General features: G+C 35.9%; 2 protein-coding genes across 2 annotated transcripts in view; one reads left to right on the top strand and one right to left on the bottom strand.

The window, feature by feature from the left end:
- The window catches only part of LOC121370631 (kinesin-like protein KIF6), a 54,892-nt gene extending 46,276 nt beyond the window's left edge, over nucleotides 1-8,616 (top strand). Inside the window, exons 19-21 of the mRNA XM_041495996.1 lie at nucleotides 5,397-5,659; nucleotides 6,377-6,471; nucleotides 8,292-8,616. Of these exons, the coding sequence (XP_041351930.1) occupies nucleotides 5,397-5,659; nucleotides 6,377-6,471; nucleotides 8,292-8,311 (378 nt within the window). The 3' untranslated portion in view covers nucleotides 8,312-8,616. The remainder of the gene's footprint in view (nucleotides 1-5,396; nucleotides 5,660-6,376; nucleotides 6,472-8,291) is intronic.
- A 3,971-nt stretch (nucleotides 8,617-12,587) lies between these two features.
- Nucleotides 12,588-23,332, bottom strand: part of LOC121370630 (GTP-binding protein 2-like) — a 59,401-nt gene continuing 48,656 nt past the window's right edge. The window contains exon 12 of the mRNA XM_041495995.1: nucleotides 12,588-17,893. Within this exon, the coding sequence (XP_041351929.1) occupies nucleotides 17,735-17,893 (159 nt within the window). The 3' untranslated portion in view covers nucleotides 12,588-17,734. The remainder of the gene's footprint in view (nucleotides 17,894-23,332) is intronic.

The following is a 23,332-nucleotide window of genomic DNA, read 5'->3' as shown; positions in this document are numbered from 1 at the left end:
AATCTATCAGACACCTGAAATATAATAATAATACCAAATATTCAATTAGCGTAATTAATAGCGATCTCGCGACCGGTAATGAGAAACGGTGTCATCCAGAATACAGTATAAATTTTATTGCTTATTTTAATAATCATGGTTATTAATATTAATTTCAACGACAACATGTATGAAAGCAAAGTCTGAAAGATCTGTAGCTTGTTATTTTAACTTTGTAATGTCTTTGAATCAAAGTAGCAATACACATGCTAGTTCAGGGCCAAGTTCAACCAGACTGAGCAAAACAAAAACGTCTGCTAGACTGGTTTATGCGCTTATTGTTAAACCCAATGTCCAAGTTGGGAACCAATCACATAGTTCATGAAAAGTTAGGAACATTAGGAAAACGTTCATTGGCTGCTCTCGGTGTGCATATAGGTCACACTTGACAGTCAGCCGAGACTGTTGTACGTGTCAAGAGACATCGTTGCGAACATTAAACCATACGATTATACGCAAGTAAATCTTGATGTAAATTTGTAAAAAAACAAAAAAACAAATAGTTGTTCACATCAGTGAATACTCAATTGCTGCTTCGTTCGCTTATTTCCATTGTCTTTGTTAATTTCGCACTCATACATATCGCTATCGCAGCAAATGAACATGCAGTATTTATACAAATTGCGGTTAAACGTACACTGATTACAATTAGTTTACAATAATCATGACATTTGTTCGATAAAATATTATATAAATTTGTAGACTGTGAATTTACATCTCAAAAGTTAGCTGGATTTTAAAAAGACTGTAAATTTCAATTCATTATCTTTTTAATCAAAAACTTTTGACGTAAATGGAATAGTTGTAATAATGTGAAGTCGGCATTCTTAGGCTACACATTTTACAAACTGAAATCAACAACAAGCAGTTCAAAGCAACATAAAGATTGCTATTTTAAAGAAATAATTAGCTCTCAGATTTTTATTAATGTCATAGGCCTTAGAGTGGGTGTTTGCAGGGGGTACTGGCTTCCAAATCTGCATATTCACCTTCCCACTGAAAAATTAAAGTAATATATTAATTTCCCCTATCCCCATTGCTGTCTTTGATTTTGATCAGGGAATAAAGTTTTGTTATTCAGATTTATTCCAGTTTGTACATAATTAGCTGAAAAAGATGCATTTTCATATTCATATATAAATACTCTAAAAGACTATACAAAACAGTTTTAGCTAAAACAGTTTCATTATGGCTAATAAAAATCCTATTTGGCAAATATTTTGGACACAAGTATTTTTGATCCAGGGTGAGCCCTGGAAATACTGCCATTTATTGTCTTGCCTTTATTAAGTAAAAAGACCAGATATAGGTCTTACTTTTTTGGAGGTGACAGCATAGATTTTTGCATTAAAGTTGATTGTTTACAAACTAAGTCCAAGGTCAATGAAACTTGGTTTGTAATTGTACCAATGGATGTTTATCACAGTGCACTGAAAATGTTTATGGTAGATAAGACAATTAATTCCACAGAATTCATGTATTTATACAATACAATACAATACAAAAGTGTTTATTTATTTGGATTTAAGGATGAGATGAAGTCGAGTCCCTAAATCCAAAAAAATTGTGATAAATCCTTATAGTTAACAATGAAACACAGTGATATTATCCCTATTCTAATACTACACCTATTAGGAGTATCTGTAAGCAATTTTATTGTGTGGTTTTTTTTAAGAAATCCCACAAATTTTAAAAACCTAATTATCTATTCTCCTTACTTACGATATTCAATGAAAACACTTGTAGTAAGTAAAAGTATGACGTAATATATATTTTTTTCCCTTTGACATGATGCAACTGGCTTAGGAGTGAAGCAAAGGCAAATTTATTGGTATTGAAGTCTGTATTTTGAACATGATTTATTGTAATACAGGATACACAAAAAATATTTTTTTGTTTGCTGTTAATTTTTGTTGCAAACCGTATGCATATGATTGGACTTTACATTTGTGAAGTGGTATTGCAACCTTATATTGAATTATTTTGAGGAATTCACCTGGATTAATTTTGGCCAAGAACCACGTTGATGGGGGTAGGTCTACAAGCTTATACCTTTTACCAACATATTTTCACTTATTGTTTTTATAAATACATCAAATAATATTCATTTACGAAATGGTAAGCATTATTTTTGTTAGTTTTTCAAAATGTTGCGATATTTTAGAGCAGTTAATGTTGTTTAAAATTGCATTTAAAAAATCTATAGTCATTTCCATTTTGTCTTCTTTTTAAATTTTATTGTCCCAAAAAGTATGTTCTAAACAAAAATGGTGTACTTAAGATTGTGATACAACTAGTTATTTGTGATGAACCTGCTTGTGCCATTTTGGCAACACAGACTAGAACAGCAGGCACATGATTGAATTGACTGTTGCGATTGATCAGGGATCGGACCTTACTCAGTGAGGGTGGGTGTTATTGCTGCTAACAAAGTGTTAAAAATTACAATGACACAAAATAATACTAAAATAAGATCAATAATATCATTTTGATCTGAAGTTATTAATATTTTTGACAATTATTTATAACAACGTTTAAATATAATGGAAGGTGGAATTAATATACTAACGAAAACACCACACATACAGTGTATGAGGCCAAGTGACAGAATATCGGACAAGTTTTCGGAATTTTGTCATCGTGATAAATCCTGGTTGCCCATGACAATATACATCTATCATCTGATTTATCACAAAAATTAACCAGTATCAGAATCAAGTTTAAGGCCTCCAGCCCACAGTACATCTATTTTACTCAGTTGCATACAAATTTAAATGATATACACATGTATATAAACATGGTATACATTCAAGTTTCAATACAGTATATAAACAAGTATGTGTAGTACTTGTTCATTTCTTTTGCTCCGTTACAAGCATGGCATATATTCCAGTTTAGTATTAAAAAAACATTTTAGATAAAAAAAGGAACCTGAAATTGGATTTAAACCCCCCCCCCCCCCCCCCCCCCCCCAAAAAAAACAACAAAAACCCAAACAAATTGTACTTCATTAAACATTAAATACTGCAGGATTAGAAAATATGGCCAATACAAGTATCCATGCATTGTATGTGTATTAACTACATGATATATTAGTACACAATGACTTCACATGGAGTTGGGGTGGGTAGATAAGGATATATAGATATTGTATGTTCATGTGTATTAACTACATGATATATTAGTTATACAAGGACTTCACATGGGGTTGGGGTGGGTAGATATGGATTTATATATATAATCCTTATATATATTGATATATATATCCAGTCAGACCTTGTTAAGACCATGTTCGTCCCTGGTTCACTTTGTTGTTATATCGAAATTGTCGTTATATCGAAATTGCTGTTTTGTTTTGTTTATCACCACTATATCACACTTAAAATATACATATACATAAAAGTTTCAAACTATTATCATCAAATTTGTATTACAAATAATATTAATAAATTAAAAAAAAAGGAAAGGACGCATAACGAGATGTAAGTTAAGAATATACAAGTGTTCAGCGATGTGTTAAATAGAGTTTTGGCAGTATTAAAAACTAACTTCCTTACTAGACATGTCGGTAACTTGGACATCATGTGACACTGTCATCTCACGACAAGATCAAGGATGCCATTATGGCCGAGTACTGCCAACGTACTACAGCATCTGTGATATGTAATGATGTAAACAGGTGTTTTTAGATGTTGGATGCAGGTTTGTTCCCAATTTAATCTGTCAGAAGGTGTGAATTCCGTTGTAATGAACAGAATAACATTGATGTACGTTTGTTCCTGACAATTTGTGGTTGGATGGTGTAAATGTAGTAACGACGGTCGTTATAATTAGGTCTGACTGTATACATGTGTATATATATATATATATATATATATATTTATTACATAATGAGAATATATCTGTATTCTTATTGGTCAAAAACCAGTCACATGACCATCCGTAAATAGTGGTATTGCCCTGAGACAGTCTCACCGGTCCATCAAAAGTGATATTGCCCTGGGAGATTTAACCAATGAAAATGAAGATGAGACAAAATTTAACATAATGCAACGTCAACTGCTAATAATTCTAATGTAAACAAGCACAAACTTGTGACAAATCGCTTTGCTGTCCTTCAACAAAAAGATAACATCTTTAGTCATACTGAGTTTAATTCCGCAAACATGACAAAAACAAGGTCAGTAATTGTCAAATTGTGTATGGAATGTCTCGCAGATTTAGAAACGTACATGATACATCAAAATGCAGTTGGAATCGGGATTTTATGTTACAAATAAAATAAAATAAATGCATTTGGAGGTAATCGGTAACTGTTCAGTATAAATGTATGTTAAGATTTATCACATTTTGTTTTGTTTTGCTTTTAATATGATTTTGACACTCTTGCTGGTTATAATGTCTCGAATTTGATTTTTGTCTTAGTAATGTTTGACCTGTTTATTTCCGCATTCCTCTGCGTGTCATATGTCATAGGATTACGTGACGTCACTGAATCCCATCGTTTTAAGGCATTGTGGGAAATTATAAGTGTTGGTGTATTTTGATTCTGATAAACAAAGCAGGAATGTATGAGTCTTATGGATGACATTATGTAATAAAACAATTATTGACCACATTTCGGGCAATATCATGTTTTATGGACTGAAGAAATTGATATTGACTGAGGTCAACGGCCGAGGTCAATATCAATTTCTTCGGTCCATAAAACATGATACTGCCCTCAATGACGGTCAATAATTGATAAATATATATGTGTATATAAATCCTTATATATATTGATATATAAATATTATATGTGTATCAACTACATGATATATTAGTTATACAGACTTCACATAGGGTTGGGGTAGGTAGATACGGATTTTTGCAGTTTGAGTATTAGATTTCATCATATTTACAGTTGTCAATAACTGCCCTACTAGGGCCTCCATGAGTCCAGAATATTGGACTCGAGTACTCGAGGGTCAAACTCGACCAGGACCCGAGTACCCGACACTTACACTAGATGATAATGAGACTAAAGAAAATAGCATCATGCATCTTAATTCAAGTGCTGAACATGAATGCGAAATCATTCCATTGTATTGCATTTAGAAAGCAATTGATATGTTCAGTATTGTGATGGACAGTGAGATTAAAAAAGAGAAACTAGCACCTGATCATATAATTATTGTGCAACTTGTATTACTGATTAGTTACTGCTGAAATTAATGGTCTATATTGTATTACTTGTATGGGTATTCGAGTCCTTTTAACGGATTTGAGAGTCTTGCTGGACTCGACCTATACCAGAGTACTCGTGGAGACCCTATGCCCTACTGCTAGTAATTGAAAATAATGCACTATATTTAAAGAATGTGCCACCATCTATGAAGAGTGTTGATCCCAGGACTGCATGGAGAACCCCACCACGCACCCCTCTAAACAATCGCAACTACAGCCAGGAGATGGTCTACCCTCCCAGCTCCGACTCTTCATGGAAGAAGATGAATTCGAGCAGATCACAGAGGAGTGTCTCAGACAATGTCTTGTATGAGGTGCATCATCACGGCAGCGGTGAGACCAGTGGATACTCGTCACAGGGCTCTGTAGAAACGTTACACAGCGAGAAACCCAGGCAAGTTGTGGTCAAATCCAAGTGGTGTGTTGTGGTATTGCACATTATCTCGGCTTTTCATTAATACCAGATGGCATATGTCTTTTTAAATGTTTTTTTTTTTTATGATCTATCAGTACAGACTAGAGAAAATCTTCGTTTCATTTTAAAATAAAATAGTCATTTTATTATACTAAATGTTTCCACTCTGGGTTTTCTCCTTCTTTATAGGTGTCACCAGGAATGTTTGAAATTGGTTTGTTATTGTTTATGACTAATTTAAATATTTTAAAAACAAAGAGCTACTATTATAAAAACAATACCAAAAAGGGTTAAGTTGCACCTTCTGACTTGCTTTTTCTTCTTTAAATGCAACAACTTTTTCCTCTTTTTTTTTCTTTCTAATCATTCGTTTCCTAGATAATAGGCTGTAGTATACTTAGTATTCATACGGGAAAGACGTATAATGATAGGGTTGAAATGATGTTTATTTCTACTGTTTGTAATCAGTCATTTTAGAAATTAAAATAGTTTACATGAATTAAAATATTTGAAAAAATTACGATCTTTGCTGTAGATTACACTGTTTTGTGATTTCAAATTTATGTTATTGAATAATATTCAGTTGTAGATATGCTGTAGTAACGTAAAGATATATAAAATGGAAAGTAGTGGTGAATGTTTGTATTGTGTGTACTGCATGGTTTGCACTAACACTTACTTGCACTGTTCTCACAGGTCTGAGTGTGGAGACATCCCACTAACAGGCGATGCCAAAGCTGATGCAGATATCATGGCTTTCGTAAAAGCCAGGCAAAACCTCTTAAAACAGAGTAAGACTTTTTCTTCTCTTTATTTAAGTTTTTAAAATTATTTCACAGAATTTGCTGACTTACAGTTGATTTACAGTTGTTGTTTGGTGTCAAGTATGTCCATATCGATTAAGGTACAGATAAACCTCAAAATAGATTGCACGTTTTCTTTTTTTAAATGTCATATGAAAATATACAGTTAAGTACTTTTAGAACGAACATGCTTACAACAAACTACCAGTTAGAACCAACTGATTGTAAAGTTGTGTTTTTCCCCCTATATAGTATTAATAAATTTTAATGTATAGAACAATGTATGTACATGTATAATGAATTAACTGTTAAAAAACGAACCAGTTTGTTTTGTCAAAATTGTGAATTTCAGTGTAAATTAGTGCATATGCAGAAAACCAATTTTTATCTCATTTGTATCTTATCAGTCAGTAGCATTAACAACAATGCATCCAAAATGACTGTACTGATATTGGTGATGATAAATAAGATATTAAAGAAAAAAAACCCCACTAATTCTTGTTCAAATTAGAAAAATCCAAAATGGCTGACTTCCTAAATGAAAACCGCTAACTTCCGCAAATGTGTGTAACAAACTACTGCTATAATGAACCGATGTGTCTGGTCCCTTACAATTCGTTATAAGAATACTTTAGTGTACATGTTTTAAGAATGACTCAAATGTAAAAATTATTATGTTTACAAAATATGGCTGTTATTGATTGGCCCATTTTCAAAGGAAAGGAATATTTTACAACAGTTCAGCACTTTTGATGTCTAACACATTATTATTTTGATATGTAGACAAGAGATAGAGGATACCTGCTGTTTCATTTTGGGACTGAATATGGTGCTGGGGGTGTTGTTAAACATTCATTCATTCTAAATGGAATACGCGCTGCCCCCCCCCCCCCCCCCGAATTGCACCTCAGGCTTTATCATTGAGCTACATCCCACCCCTCATTTTCTCAGTTCAAGTTGTCTGCTTCAAATATTCAGTAGTCAACCCAAATGTAATATTCTTCCAACTCTGCTGCTGTAATCGTTTTTAATTGTCGACAAAAGTTTACAGGTGTTATCATCAAAGGTGCTTAACATTTTACTTCTTCTATAACAAGGTTCGTATTAGATGTATTTTGGTGATACATACATATGGATCACAAAATGTGGACAAAACTGCATATTTAATTGTCAGCTTCATTTGATCAGTATTTAAATACTAGCAATATCTGTTTATAAAGAAAACATCCAAGTCATTTTGAAGTACATAAACATTATTCATGTTTGAAAACAATAAGATGAAATTGTTGTTGTGCAACCATGAAAGTTGTCCAGTTTGACATGATTATTAAAAGTGATGGAGAGCGGTTTCTATAGTCCCTTCTACAAAACTGTTTTTTCTGAATAGTTTCAGTTTGGTGTGACGTAAGAAGAAAAGTAAGTGTTTTGGAAATAAAAAAAATATACCATTTTTGTGTGCAATTAAAAAAAATATTGGGTTAATAAATAAATAAAACTAATACATACCACAGAAAGAAACTGATGCCTACAGCTTTATGGCCACCACTGTGGTTTATGGAAGTGTAATCTTGATACCAGATAGCCATTTGATTAATTTCACTACAGATGGAGTAGTAAGACTATACCAGTCCATAAAACCAAAATGGCGGCCATAACAAAAATCAAAAATGGTATGCTTATGTTATTTACAAGAAACATTTTTGTAGGATGGGATGGACTATAGTAATATTAAATTGTTACTTCACATAATAGTTCATTAATTCATATTGGATCATTTTTAAAAATATTTTTTGTCTTGTTTTTTTCAGCTCACTTGGCAAAAAGATGACAAAGTTTCCAAAAGGCAGGAAACTGAACTTACTGTAAACAAGCAGGCAAACCTGATTAGTGGACCAAATAGATGGATTCAGCCATGTGTTGTATCAATTACTTCCATAAATTAGTGCTGGGGTGGCATACAACAAACATTCCTTTCCTCAGACAGTTACCATATATTTATATATATTTATTTATACATACTACCGGTAGTCACAGACTAAACAGTATGGCTGGATGTTTTTCTTCCTTGAGCAGTATAATGTGATCTATCACTTTATCCACGACAGAGACTAGAAATAAAAACTACCAAGTAGGTATTCCTCATGTTGTTGTTTTTGCCAAGTCTGTAATTAGAGCAGTTCATTCCCATTCATGAGGGCGGGACGTAGCCCAGTGGTAAAGCGTTCGCTTGATGCATGGTTGGTCTGGGATCGATCCCCGTCGGGCACATTGGGCTATTTCTCGCTCCAGCCAGTGCACCACGACTGGTATATCAAAGGCTGTGGTATGCATTATCCCATCTGTGGGTTGATGCATATAAAAGATCCCTTGCTGCTAATCGAAAAACAGTAGCCCATGAAGTAGCGACAGCGGGTTTCCTCTCTCAATATCTGAGTGGTCCGTAACCATGTCTGACGCTATATAACCATAAATAAAATGTGTTAAATAAAACATTTCCTTCCTATTCATAAACGGTTTGTTCTGAAGCTGTTTGTACCACTGTCAAATACTTCCAACAATACTGTCGACCCCAGCTGAGATCACCATGTATCACCACTTGTCACAAAAGTGAATTCTACTCTGTATTAAAGCCACCTGTCATAAAGGTCATATTGTGTCAGGTGACCTTTATAAACGACTTTTACTGTACAAAAATCAGAGTGTAGCAGATAGAAAGGTTCTACAGTGTTTACAAATGTAGATTATTATAAAGAAAGAAATGTTTTATTTAACGACGCACTCAACACATTTTATTTATGGTTATATGGCATCAGACATGGTTAAGGACCACACAGATTTCGAGAGGAAACCCGCTGTCGCCACTACATGGGCTACTCTTTCCGATTAGCAGCAAGGGATCTTTTATTTGCACTTCCCACAGGCAGGATAGCACAAACCATGGCCTTTGTTGAACCAGTTATGGACCACTGGTCGGTGCAAGTGGTTTACACCTAACCATTGAGCCTTGTGGAGCACTCACTCGGGGTTTGGAGTCAGTATCTGGATTAAAAATCCCATGCCTCGACTGGGATCCGAACCCAGTACCTACCAGCCTGTAGACCGATGGCCTAACCACGACGCCGGTGTAGATTATTATAAGACTATGACATAGTTTTGAAGCAATTTTAATGCAGGGAACATAAAATGACATTGGTAAGAATTATTCTTTCAAGATTAGAAATGTACTCTGTATGATGTATCACAAAATCCGTCCTGCTGAACCGCAGACAAACAAGTTTCCCCACATCTTGTCAAAGGATGTGGCACGTGCTATCATGTCTTTGGGAATGTGTGCAAAAGGACAGAGATAACATCTGCTGATTTAACACTTTATATTGGTATTTTATATTGTGGAACATTATTGGTCAAGAACCAAAAAATTATTTTAAAATGTGATCTTGTTTGTTTCTTTCTTTTAGGTTCATCTGGGTATGAACAAAAAAAAATCAAGGCAAACATTTGCGTGAATGGCTTTGCTGAATCCACCAGTTTGCACCTACTTTTGTTCATACTCCAATGAACCTAACGAAATAACAGACAATCCTTAATTAAATCTTCCACAACTAAAAAATATTCAACAATAGCAAACTAATAATTGTTTGTCTTCAATGACAAGAAATTACAATATAACTAGACAAATACTTTTTCATTGTTCTCTTTATTACACAATGCTTTGCATCAAAATCTACATCTTACAATAACACAACTCAGGAAGTGAAGATAAGAGGTGGTTCCAATTTCCATTAGATCTCATTTCTAACCACCCCCCAACAATCATGTTAGTTCCATCCTTGATACACAACACTACTGCTGATGCAACATAAGATGACTAATAACATCAGTCGGGATTATCACAGAAATTGGTCAAACCGGCAAAAACAATTCTATACATGAACACTGAAATCAAAACACAATATGTTACAGACGATGACATTACTTGCACAATTCACAACTGATATCAAGTAATATACACTTCCATGTATCCAGCCAGTGTTTGGCAATTAAGAACAATCCCAAATGGAGTGCTAGTACCAGGAAAGTCGTGCCATTTGCAGTTCACTCAACATCTTTTGATTAATTTTAAATCTTATCAAAACTATAAAATGTAACTCATTTCAGAAAATCATAACCACCAATACCCTAAAAAAGATGAATCCACAATATAATAAAACAAAGTTGTCTCAAATTTTACTAAGCTGAGTACCAACAAAGAGTCGTCTTACAGAGCTGTGCATAGCAGAATACTTGTAGACAAGATTAGTTTCTTAAACAAAACAGACTGATATTCCACGATGAGGCAAATGACTGCTACCAACAGAGCTATTGTAGAGTTTTGGAGAAGTCCTTATATGCACTTGGCTTAAGGATGGTAGTTTGGTGTAAGAGTCGGCAGTCATATGGGATCAGTCTAATCAAATGAAGATTGTGGTAGCTCAAAATTAACCATCACAATCTTTACTGAACAGGAAACATTTTTCACAGATTAATTAAAAAAATATATTTAATCTTCTTTTTTTTCCCTTCAGAAAATGCCAAAACCATTTGGTATAATGATGGCAAGTATTATACACTGCAAAATGTTTCATAAGCATATATTTAAAAACTTGAATGACATTTCGTTTTTTTACTGAGAAGGCAAAGCTACACAAATAAACAAAATATCCTATTGGATACCAACTGAGCTTTGGTGATTTATTATAATAATTTCTTTTTAAAATTTGTTATGAATGTTTCACAAAACTTGAGTGTTCTAAGGAGTCATTTGTGTCCTGTGGTAAAGCACACAGGTAGTGTGCTGTCAGTTTGGGATCAATCCCCGTTGGTGGACCCACTGGGCTAATTCTCATTCCAGCCAATGCACAATGACTGGTATATTGAAGGTATGTGGTATGTGCTAGCTAGCTATGGGATGATGCACATAAAACGTCTTTAAGACTATGTCAAAATTACCAACAATTTGACATCCAATAGCCTATGATTAATATATCAATGTGCTCTACTGAAGTCGTTCAACAACACAAACTTGAACTTTTCATTCACATAAAATTATTTGACACCCAGTTAGCTGATGCTTTTGTTTGTGTTGTGGTAAGGTTAAAAATTCATTCTTCGTTTCTTGTTAGACATTTCTGAAGGGCCTGAATCAATGGAAAATTATTCTAAAAACCAATGATAAAGACTACACATACTTTAAATTTGATACAATGGGGAAAAAAGAAGAAAAAGAAATGAAGTTAAACTAAAAATAGCTTTTATGTGACTATAGTATAATAGGCAAATGTATGAATGAATTTTGACTGCACAGATATTACTGGAATTGCTCAACTTCAGTATTGAAAATAAAAAAAATAAAAAAAGGCCAAAGTACAATAACTTGCCATAAAATCACTTGACAAAATGATAAAATGTATTTTAGAAAAAAGAACATGTTCTGCCAATTATCAGTAGACCCTCTGAATGCTGTACCAGAAACCTAATAAATCCACTGTATTATACAGCATTTCATTTAAGTTATAGAGGATATTATATGAGTGTCCATGACAAACTATGTTTACGACATGAGTGCCTAAATTATATTTCCCCGAGCGATAGCGAGGGAAATGCGATAATTTAGGCACGAGTGTCGTAAACATCGTCTGTCATGGACACGAATGTAATATTCTGTTTATTACCATATAACTGTCTTGCTAAATGAACATTCCAGTCATTGTTTACAAACTAACGTTTCCTTAACGGCGGAGTAATGTTTGTTCATTGATTTCTTGAAAACCAAATCACAACCTGTTCTAAAGTTACGTGATATTTAGACGCCCATAAGTAAAGAGTACACACATGTATCAACAGCTGTAAATTGTAAAGCATGTGTATACTAAAAAGCACAGTAATTGAAATAATTAGTTTTGAATTTGAATGACGTCAGTATTCCAATGACGTCACTTTGCATCTCCTTACAATAACTATAAATTGGGTACATGACGTTTCCGTTTCAAGAATGCTGGAAAAATTCCAGTGCAAAATTGCTATTGAAATTTTTTTTTTTTGAATATTATTAACGCACCTGAATGTGTTTGAAGAAAATCTTTTGATTAAAACATTGTACCTTTGACTAAATATGGCTTTCAAGTGAAATTACGGTAAGATATGCTACATTTATTATGTACAAAGCCAAAACAAGGGTGCGAAAAGTGACTCATCAACCTTAGTACAGATTTCTAACAGTTGTGAACGTTGTATTCATAATTAAGTGTTTGATGTGTCACAACTACATCGTAATATAATACAAGTTATCATAAATACTCAATGTTTTATTAAATTAATTAAAGACACGTATTTGTCATTACGGCATGTGATCAGCTTACACTCGAAATAAAAATGTATTAATGAAGAAAGTAGTATCTGTGGAATGTCGTGTCAGCCAATAAGAAAGAAATGTACTCTTACAACAGCCAATCGTTAAAAAACAATGTCAGGAGGACAGACGATTTAGTTATGACATATGAGGGAAATCGTACGATAAATATGACCCTCGTTATGCTGTACCTCGTAGGTAATAAAATTTGGAATACATGTAGATCAGGTAATAATTACATAAAATCATTGAGTGATAATTAACCACATTGCATTCTGGAATTATATACTGCAAATCAGGAAATGTTACTGACTTTAGTGAGACCATACAAGACACTAATATTTCATGATGCAAAGGAAGGAAGGAAATGTTTTATTTAACAACACACTTAACACAATTTATTTAGGGTGATATATGGCATCAGACATATGATTAAGGACCACACAGATATTGAGAGAGGAAACCCACTGTTGCCACTTCATGGGCTATGTAGTTCAATAATCACATCAAATATGTATGAAACACCTTCAAAATAAAGTGCAAGAACACAAATTATTAACATGGTATGGCATTTCATATCGAAATACCATCTAATAAAGATGTGTCTTTATCATGTTTGACACTCAGTTGCTGATTTCCTGTCTGTGGGAAAGTGCATATAAAGAATCCCTTGTTACTAATGGAAAAGTGGGTTTCTCTAAGACTATGTCAGAGTTACCAAATGTTTGACATCCAATAGCCGATTATTAATTAATCAATGTGCTCTAGTGGTGTCGTAAAATAAAACATAACTATATTGCTGAAGTATAAAATGTGCTGGGGCATCATTAAACAAACATTTCTTTTCCTACTAAGCAGTATTATTTTGTGTATGTAATAAATTATTATGTTACCAGTATGGTACACAATACTCTTCTCTCGGTTCTGTTATTTTGACCTTCAATCTTGACTACAAACTAGTATCCAATAACAGAATATGAATTTAATCACATTTTTATTGATGTATATGTACATCAATTACATTCAACCCTCTAGGGCCTCCAAAAGTCTAAAATATTGGACTCGAGTACTCGATGGTCAAACTTGACCCGAACCAGAGCTCCCGACACTTACACTAGATGATGATGACATTGAGGAATAAAGTAAAATAGCATTATGCACCCAATGAATGCTGAACATGGATCACAAACAATGCCATTGTATTGCATTCCACACATTCGACTTTTGTGTTCCCTTCATGTCTCATAGTCCTATAATGTAACCGGTGGTAAGCAAATGACAAACTGACGTAAAAAAAAACAAAAAAATTAAATGAAAGTGCTCTTCCTTGCACAGGTACTTGAGTACTCATGGAGACCTTCATAAATCTGAAAACTAAGTTAAAGGAGAATATTTGATCCAATAACATGATTTATAACTGTTTTAACTTTTGGGTGGGGTTTTTAATTACAAAATTTTATCCAAATAATGCAACTGCTAACTACATGTAGGCTGTTGAAGAGAGGTCAATTGGTTAATAACTGGGTAGAAAAACCTGCTGCCACCACATGGATTGCCCATACAGATTAGCAGCAAGGGTTTCTGACATGCGCTGCCCATCAGATTGGACAGTCCATACCGCAGTCAGGAAGTTACAACTGACATGATTTTACTGCGTTTGGAATCAATTGCCAGTGATGGAGCCTAATAGATAAAAATAAATTACTGGTCATTTCCCCCAAAATACTTTAATCAACTGTCATAAGCTTTTCTCCATCAATTGGTGGTACTTTTATTAGTTCATAAAAGGTTTTAAGATAACATCTCTGAAAAAGCCTGGTTAACATTTAAAGGACGATGGTCTTAATATTAAAAATATTCTTTAAAATTGTTTAAACAAAAACCAAAACAACCGCATTCTAAAAGTACTGCTAAAGCAATACACGTATGTCCCTACTGGGCCCAACAAATTTTCATATCTCCTAAGTGCAGGGGCCATAACTCTCAATAATAGGCCAATCCCCATTAAAATCAAACCGGACCTGTAACTCTATATGATAAAGCTATATACAAAATTCCAGCTCAATATATTAAGGCATTACGAAAAAAGTTCCAGAAAATTATATTTGGTACAGACGAACAGATTGAAAGATGGATGGACAGACAGTCAAATAAAGACAATACCTGTAGTCCCCTCTGGTTGAACCAATAGGGGACTAAAAATACCCTAAAATTCTAGAAAAAGGGTAATATTAAGTTAAAAGAGTATCTGTATATATATTGATGGAAATACTTGCCAACTGATAAAATAAATGTTTTATTGTTAAACATTAATATATCGTGTAAAACAAGCGAACTAGATGGTAAGGGAAATAACTGCAAAATAGCCTAATGAATCAAACTTAAACATGATCAAATAAAATATACATGACAATGAAAGACTTAAAATATTCAAAAGTTTTACAACTTCACAAAACACAAGTATATATACAACCTTAACAAACACAAATGACATAATACAAATTCATCTTAATAGAACACACACATTTTTCAAACCCTTCAACAGAACTAATATAACGAAAGTAATCTAACTGAAGCAAATTGCTCAATAACTAAATATAACTAAACAAACCTATAGGAAATTGTACAACTTAATACCAACCAACGTGAAACACAGGATAGCTCTATAGTAGAAAAACAAACTCACCTATCAAAAAGAATATTATGAATTTGTAAAATTATAAACCTTAAAATCGTATAGTTATTTACAAATTAGCACATCTACATTAAAAATAAATCAAACACAAATAAACTTGATATACATATAAAATAAAGTAACATGGTTTTAGTATTGTAAACATATATACATACAAATCAACACAAATTGTTATTATTCATGGGTTTCATCATAAAATGCAGAGATCAGATGTGATCTTAGTATTTAAGCAAGATGGTAAAAACTAGAAAACAGTGATGCATTAAACATATTTTGTAAACAAGCATCTAGGAATCTTGAATTTTTTCTCTTAAAACTGATGCTCAGGCTTATATCCAATATGCTGTCACACAGCATAGCTATGTGGCCTATCTGTCCAGGGAGAGTTCATGGTTAGCAGTTCATGAGACAGAAGTTATTGGCTTATCCAATACACCAACAAGGCTGGTATCACTGCCAATATCAACCAATATCCTGATATGTAGGCATGGCCTTTATCTAGTTACATATTAAAAGAGAAAATGGAGCCACAGTAAGGTTTCCTGTTTCATAATACAATCTTACACACGGTTATTTTCTAAAATGTTATAAACAAAACCTACAACATATTTAAATTATGCATTTAGTAACTACAAATAGTAATTTACAAACTATGCATACATTTTACAAGACTAATCAGCAGTATTTTTTTCAGATATTTTCTATTGTAATAATATGCATGCAATAATACTTACACATACCATAAAAATATATTTCTCCTCAACTGCTCAGTGTAAAACAAAACTTTTAAGAGCAATACAAATTACAGGTATAGACTGAGTGATAATTAACAAATTTGTTCGCAGGCAAATTAAGCTAGAATATATTTTTAAAACCGTCTATGTATGATTAATTAAAACTAAAAGCTTAATAGATCAGGTTATTTAGTTTTTTTAAAACATCCAAGATTTCCTTTAAGCTCTTCTACTGGTGAAATTGTCTACATGACTGCAGTTGACTTTTTTCGAGAGACAGTCCCATACTGAATAGTTGATAGTGTTGCAATAAACCTGAATGTATCACCATCTATACACAGCAAAATAAACTGGCTTTTGTGCAAAATGTCAAGATTCTATATTGCATACTTTTTATGCTATTCAAATTCAAAAAGTGGGATGCTTTCTTTCAATCACATGATATAAATAACACATCATTCTGTTATTAATCATACCAACTATTAAAAACAGAGGAACAAATAATCAGCTACTTGACACCTAAAACCCCCTCTAAATGTCAAAATATAAGTCTAGAGAACTCTGAACCAACATTTCCGTTACTGAAAACCCCTCTAAATGTCAAAATATAAGTCTAGAGAACTCTGAACCAACATTTCCGTTACTGAAACCCCCTCTAAATGTCAAAATATAAGTCTAGAGAACTCTGAACCAACATTTCCGTTACTGAAACCCCCTCTAAATGTCAAAATATAAGTCTAGAGAACTCTGAACCAACATTTCCGTTACTGAAAACGTTCATGAACCCATGATTTGTATCTCATAATTTAAAAAAAATAAATTAACAGTACTTCCATAAATTTATGCTGCTACCATTTACAGTATTCTTTCAGTTTCAAAATTGCAGTTAATGATGTTAGTTAACTTAATGTTTAAATAAAAAATCTTCAGTCAATGCAACAATAACCATTTCTCAAAAGAATTTGTGGGACTTGTCATCAAAAGTTTCAAATTCTGTTATCATATAAGGACACTAACAGTGCATTAAAAATATCTACTAGCATAAGATTTAACTATCACATGAACATAACAATCAAAACAGGAAAAAGTGCCTTTAACTATTATATCTGCTGCCATAAATTGTCAACATTTTATCTGGTGGGACACATTAGACAATATTATAGTCTCACAGGTGTAAATATGATGTGTGTGCAAACTCCTTGGACCAAAATATGGGAAAACAACGTAACAAGTTCACATTCTGCAAAATTAAGAATATTTTGTGAATTACGAAGGCCCAGTGTTCCTTAATAAATTTGGTTAATATGTTTAAAAAAGTGAAATACACAACAACTTCTAGATTATTAATAATTGTCAAAGAACCAGGATTCCACTTTTTAAAATCCTACTAGTTTTACTGATGATCGTTGGCAGGAGAACAGCAGTGGTTAGTGTTCATCGTTCAACATGTTCGTATGGAAAGATTTTCAGCACTTCACCCATGCCCTTAGTCTTTCCATCTCGAAACAACAGGCGAGCACCAGGACAGATATACTCGGGTTGTTTGATTAACCGGAAAGTTACACAAGCTTTCTCATTCGTTCTTATATACTTCTGTGCAAAAAAAAATAAAGATAAAAAGATTCAACTTATGCTTTGTTACAATAATAATTATTAATGTGCAAATGTTTAAAGTTTACATATAGATCAACCAGTATTAGTTAATCCACAATATTAGACACTATATTGTTAAACCTGTATTCTACCATGACTTTGGAAAATACTCGATTCTGATTGGCCAGTTACCTTAAATCCTAGGTGATTAATCATGGAGATTCCCAGTCTGGAGCTCCACGCAGTAAGACGTGTTTGTTTCGCTTGTGCACACTGCACGTGCTTTCGTGTGCTCGACTTGGGGGTCCTTCATTTCGTTGTTTTTGTCAGCGAAATGAAGTTTTCTACTGGGATGTATGCGGCCATTGGAACTGATTGAACGCTGGAACGCTTCTCGTTTCGACAGTCTGCACCACCAGGTTGGATTCTTTTTCAGCGAGATTCCTCGCCTCCACGTCATTTCTCCGTCTGACTATGTTGACTTGTTTTTTCGTGACTCGTATGACGACCATTCTGCAGAACGCCACGGTTGTTCGCGTTTAGTCTCTACATGTCCGAGCCTGTCCTACCAGCTCTGGAAGATTGACCGCCTCACTCTAAGAAGAAATAGGAAGCGGGGTCGGCCCCTACTACTCTTTTTCTAGACTTTACATTGCTTTATAATGATACCATCTCATATCCTCCGGAGTCGGGCCCGTCCGCACCACTATACCAACCCATGACGACTGGACTATACCCTAGTCTGATACTCTACTCGTTCAGACGGATCCGGCTTCTCAAGATCTGTATTTCAGCACAGCACTACACCTTCAACGTCTATCGACTGTCAATCTAGGGGTTTTCTTGACGGGATGCAACCCATCTCGTCCCTTTAAGCTGTGCACCCAAACGGCCTTAACGAGGCCACTCGCGTGGACATATCGATCGGACTTTAAACGTTTAGATCTGCGTTCAAAATTTTATGTCGAAATTACTTCTTTTTTGTAATATTATTAAATAGTCCGATCCTCTCTTCTTTCTCTTATTTAATTTTGGACTGTCCTTCTAAAATGCTCCAAATTATATAAATATTCGGCCGAGCAGTCAATTCTTTTTTATTTTTGGCTTGTAACCTTTTTATTTTTTTATTTATTCTATTAACGTTTTTACTAATTGACATTTTCAAAATTCTGCCCATTTTCACCCCCCCCCCCCCTCCATCCCGAGTCGGGCCACCGATCTTATCGGAGGTCGGACTCGGGATGGGCGTGTTCGAAACCCTAGTGGTATATGGGCACGTTAAACTAGTTATCATCATTAATCATGGAGAACCACCTAATATGTAATTAGGCCACTTTACTCACATATGAATACAACGCAGTATTTACAAACATGTCAGCCGAACAAAGGGGCAACTTTGACATCGGTATGCTTCAGGAAATTTTTGATATTAATCCTGACTGGTTTAAAGAAGAAATGCATGTAGAGTTGCCAACACAAAAAAAATAATGAAAGTAAGTACACAAACGGCAGTTTTAACAAGAAATGGAAAAATAGCCATATAATACTGTAGCCTAGTTATAGCAGATGATTGAATTTTGTTACAAAATGAAAAAGAAAATGACAGAATATGTGTATCAATAATATTTGAAATGGTGGGGCTCAAACACTTTTTTCTATATCTTTAAATATATAGACTGAAAAAACTTAAGAAAATGGAACACAGTATATTTTGACCAAGTCCTCGCAGCACAACACCCCCACCCCCAGCGGCCCCTGTATATTTCCTATGTTCGTAAATCTTTTAAACTTCGGACTTACAAAATTAAACATACGTAATTGACTGAATCTTTTTTTTACTTTTAAAACTTTTAAATATTTAAATACTTTGGTATAAATTTATCTATACATTTTTCAGATGAACCAAAGGAAAAATGCTTCAAGACCGTGGACGAATCCGAACTGGAATCCATCGTACTGAACTCCAAAAGAAAAAGTACCATGAAAACAACTGTATGGGGCGTTAAAATTTTCAAGGGTATAAAGATATATCATTTTATAATGAAATAAACTGCAAGCAAACCACCTACCTTTATGTCCCACTGAATAACTATTTTTACAGTGTCCGAAGAAACAAAAATGTCACATTTCAAGAAACTTCCACACACTATGTCTCAGTTCATTACTGTGCATGTCAGACCTCAAAAAATATATAAATTGGTGTAATCTGAATTAGGTATGTTGGTGTACCACGATATACTTGTCACCAAGGGAATGTCCAAATATACGTTTTGAAAAATTTAGTTTTAGTATGAAATAAATGTATACTTTTTAAAATATTAATACTGATGCCTTACATTTAAAATGTTATCTTTACTAGAATGGCTCTGGGCCAACTGTGAGACGGAGGATTTCGAAACTCTATCTCCAGACACACTGAATAAATTCCTAAAGCATTTCTATGCTGAAGTCCGGAACACAGATGGTAACTACTACTCAGTCATCCTACATTGGACTCAGGGCAGCAATTCACCGACATCTTCGCCAGCCTCCACATGAAAGGAACTGGAGAAAACTTGGAGTGTTTTTTCTTTTATGGATACATTACCTGACCTCAAACAAGTGCACCTCCCCCCCACGCAAGTGGTCTGGTCCGAACATCCCAACAGCCAATGGGATGGCCTAAATTCTTCTATTGCATACTGCTCTCTAGTTCCGGTCACATGACTGTAACTTCCTTCTTTTTCCCTGAGTGCATCGCACAGAGAACAGGAAGCGGGGAGGCTCGGGTGGGATGAAATCTTGAGGACAGGTAATGTATCCATAAAAGAGAAAACACTCAAAGTTTTCTCCATTTCTTTTCACATTACCTGTCCTCAAACAAGTGCAGCATTCAACAGATGGTGGTGGGTGCCGAGATCCGTAGATGTTTCTGATAACTCCCCAAGACCGGATAGAGGCTGACTAGTGGAAGAATTAGGCCAACCATGGTAAGCCCTCCTCCAGGGGATGCCCGTCACAGACCAATGCAGGTGATGTTAGTAACAATAACCAGAATGGTGGCATCCGTCAGCAGTGGCAGGTACGGCTCCTAGAACACATGGACCAGGAGGCGGAAGCCACATCTCATGCTGGTTCTGACAGGGTGAGAAGACGTAGCCACCAGGGATGCAGGTGTTAGGTAACCCCCCACGTATTGAAGTGACAAGCGACAACTGAATGAGGTGCATCCGTTAGAACATTGAACTGAACAACGATGAGGAGGACGGCTTGCATTCACCAGAGTCTGCGCAGCAACAACCGGACCCTGATGATGGAACCCCTCAACGTCTTCTGTGGAGATATCGCGCAACAACCGGTTAGAATGTGCTGAATGGATGTGTTGCAGTGCAGGGACATCGTGGCAGCCAAAGCACGGAGTTCATGTGAATTAGTAGCAGATGGAGCAGGCAAACCCTCTTTCTGATAGGCAGTCAGGATAGAAGACTGAATCCAGGTGGCCACCGTGTTCTTGGTAATATCCGTCAACCGACTCTGGTTATAGGAGAGGAAAAGTCGTGCGGTGTTGACGAAAAGATTTTGTCCTCTCGATGTAATGGTGTAGGGCTCTGACAGGACACAAAGCCAAGTCCTCAACATCCGCTGGACCAACAATAGAGGAGAGGGCCTGCACAACATACAAACAAGGTGCTTGGTCAGGTAACTGGTTCTTTGCTACAAAGTTCATGAGTAACCCCAAGGTGACCGTACGACGATCTCGGTGAACCTCGGTCAAGGGAGGTACGGAAGACAATTGCAGACGATACCCGGTCTTCAAGACTGACATGACAAATGGGCAGGCGAAGGTCGAGACAATCTGAGAAGTCCAAGATTGGCTGGCTGGCATCAACATTGGCCGGGTTTCCCTTGGGTTCGAGCGGGTGGACCGGATGGTCGTCTGTCTGGGAAACATCAAGAAGGTTGACCAACGTTTAAATGGCGGTTGTGAAGTAAACGTAGATTTGCACTTGGACTCCAAAGTCGAAATGAGTTGCAATGCCTTAACAATTTCCGTCAACTGTTGGTCCTTATCATTGGCCGCAACAACGTCAAAAACTTTTCCTGCAAACAACTTCATTGCAGACCACGGTTGTGATAACAGCTGTTTCTTATGCTGGAAATCCAACGTAGACTTCTTAAGATAGGCTTGACGACGATACTGCATTAACATCGTGGACATGGAGGTAACCGAGGAAGTTAAAAAGGCCAGCATCTACGCCGATTGCTAAAACAGCGCATAGCAACGTGCATCCTTTGCCTGAGTGGCCATAGCCGCAAGGAAAACGTCCAAGTAAGATAAGACATATAGGCAACGTCTTTGGGCGGTATCCATAGCTTGAACCTGCTTGTTCGTCAAATCCACTGTTGACGACTTCCCAAGACGGTGAACATCCTCATCCAACGATGGAGCCACATCTTTAAATGGCATATCAAAAACCGGATACATACGGTGAGTCCAAGAAGGAAAAGCGACAAAGGACGCCGTCTCCTTAAAAGTACGGTCTAAATCCGTCGCCACCTCAGATATTAAAGTACCAGCTGCCAAGGAACGGATGACCACATCCTCCGGTGGGACATCATTTGCGATCATTGGTGTCGGTCCCTTCTTGGACGGTGTCGGTGGATGCGGCAAAGACGGCAACATGTCGTAGACGGCCGCCAAACAATCCCTCATCGTCATATGGTCTGTAGAGTTGGGCTCATCAATGATAGAAGCCACTGGCTCGTCATCACCAAAGTCTCGTAGAACTCGAGCACAGGCAAACCGATCCGCCGTAACGGAGGCCGCAGGTGAACTGGACCGTGGACAGTCCCGTTTAGACCTCTCGGAGGCCTTGGAGGCCACATCAACTGAAGATCTGCGATGACGATCCGTGGAACCCGTAGGAAGCCGTACAGGCCATGGAGAACAGCTACGGTCCCAACTCCGATGCGCTGTAGATGACTTCACTTTATCCTGTGATGGTACCGAAGATCGGCGAGCCGTGGATTCCGTAGAGCGTCTACCGAAATGAGCAGGCTTCTTAGAGGGCTGAGTAGAGGCAGCAGGACCCCTGTCATCCGAAGTCTTATCAGGTGGAGCCGAAGGAGCCGAACCCCCCGAAGAGGGGACTGGAACCGGACCTGACCCAGCAGGTTTGGATAAAGGCGCCATCGACGCCATTGTTTCTTAAAAGCATGGACAGCAAAATGGAGCGTAACACGGAGTCTGCGATGGAAGGTGAGGATTCCACCTTCTTGGCCCTCGCTGACACCACTTTCAGGTACGCAGCAAACTCAACTTCCGATAACCTCGAACAAAGGTCGCATCTCGAGTCAAGAGCACACGGAACATGACAACCCGGACATGCCGGTGGTAAACTTCTTACAGCGTAAACACACATGCACAGACACTAGCATCAGACATGATAACAATTTTCA

The sequence above is a fragment of the Gigantopelta aegis genome, chromosome 4, assembly GCF_016097555.1.
Source record: "Gigantopelta aegis isolate Gae_Host chromosome 4, Gae_host_genome, whole genome shotgun sequence".
Taxonomy (NCBI): Eukaryota; Metazoa; Mollusca; class Gastropoda; order Neomphalida; family Peltospiridae; genus Gigantopelta; species Gigantopelta aegis.
The sequence above is the reverse complement of the archived record's forward strand: the minus strand, read 5'-3'. Positions and strand labels throughout refer to the sequence as shown.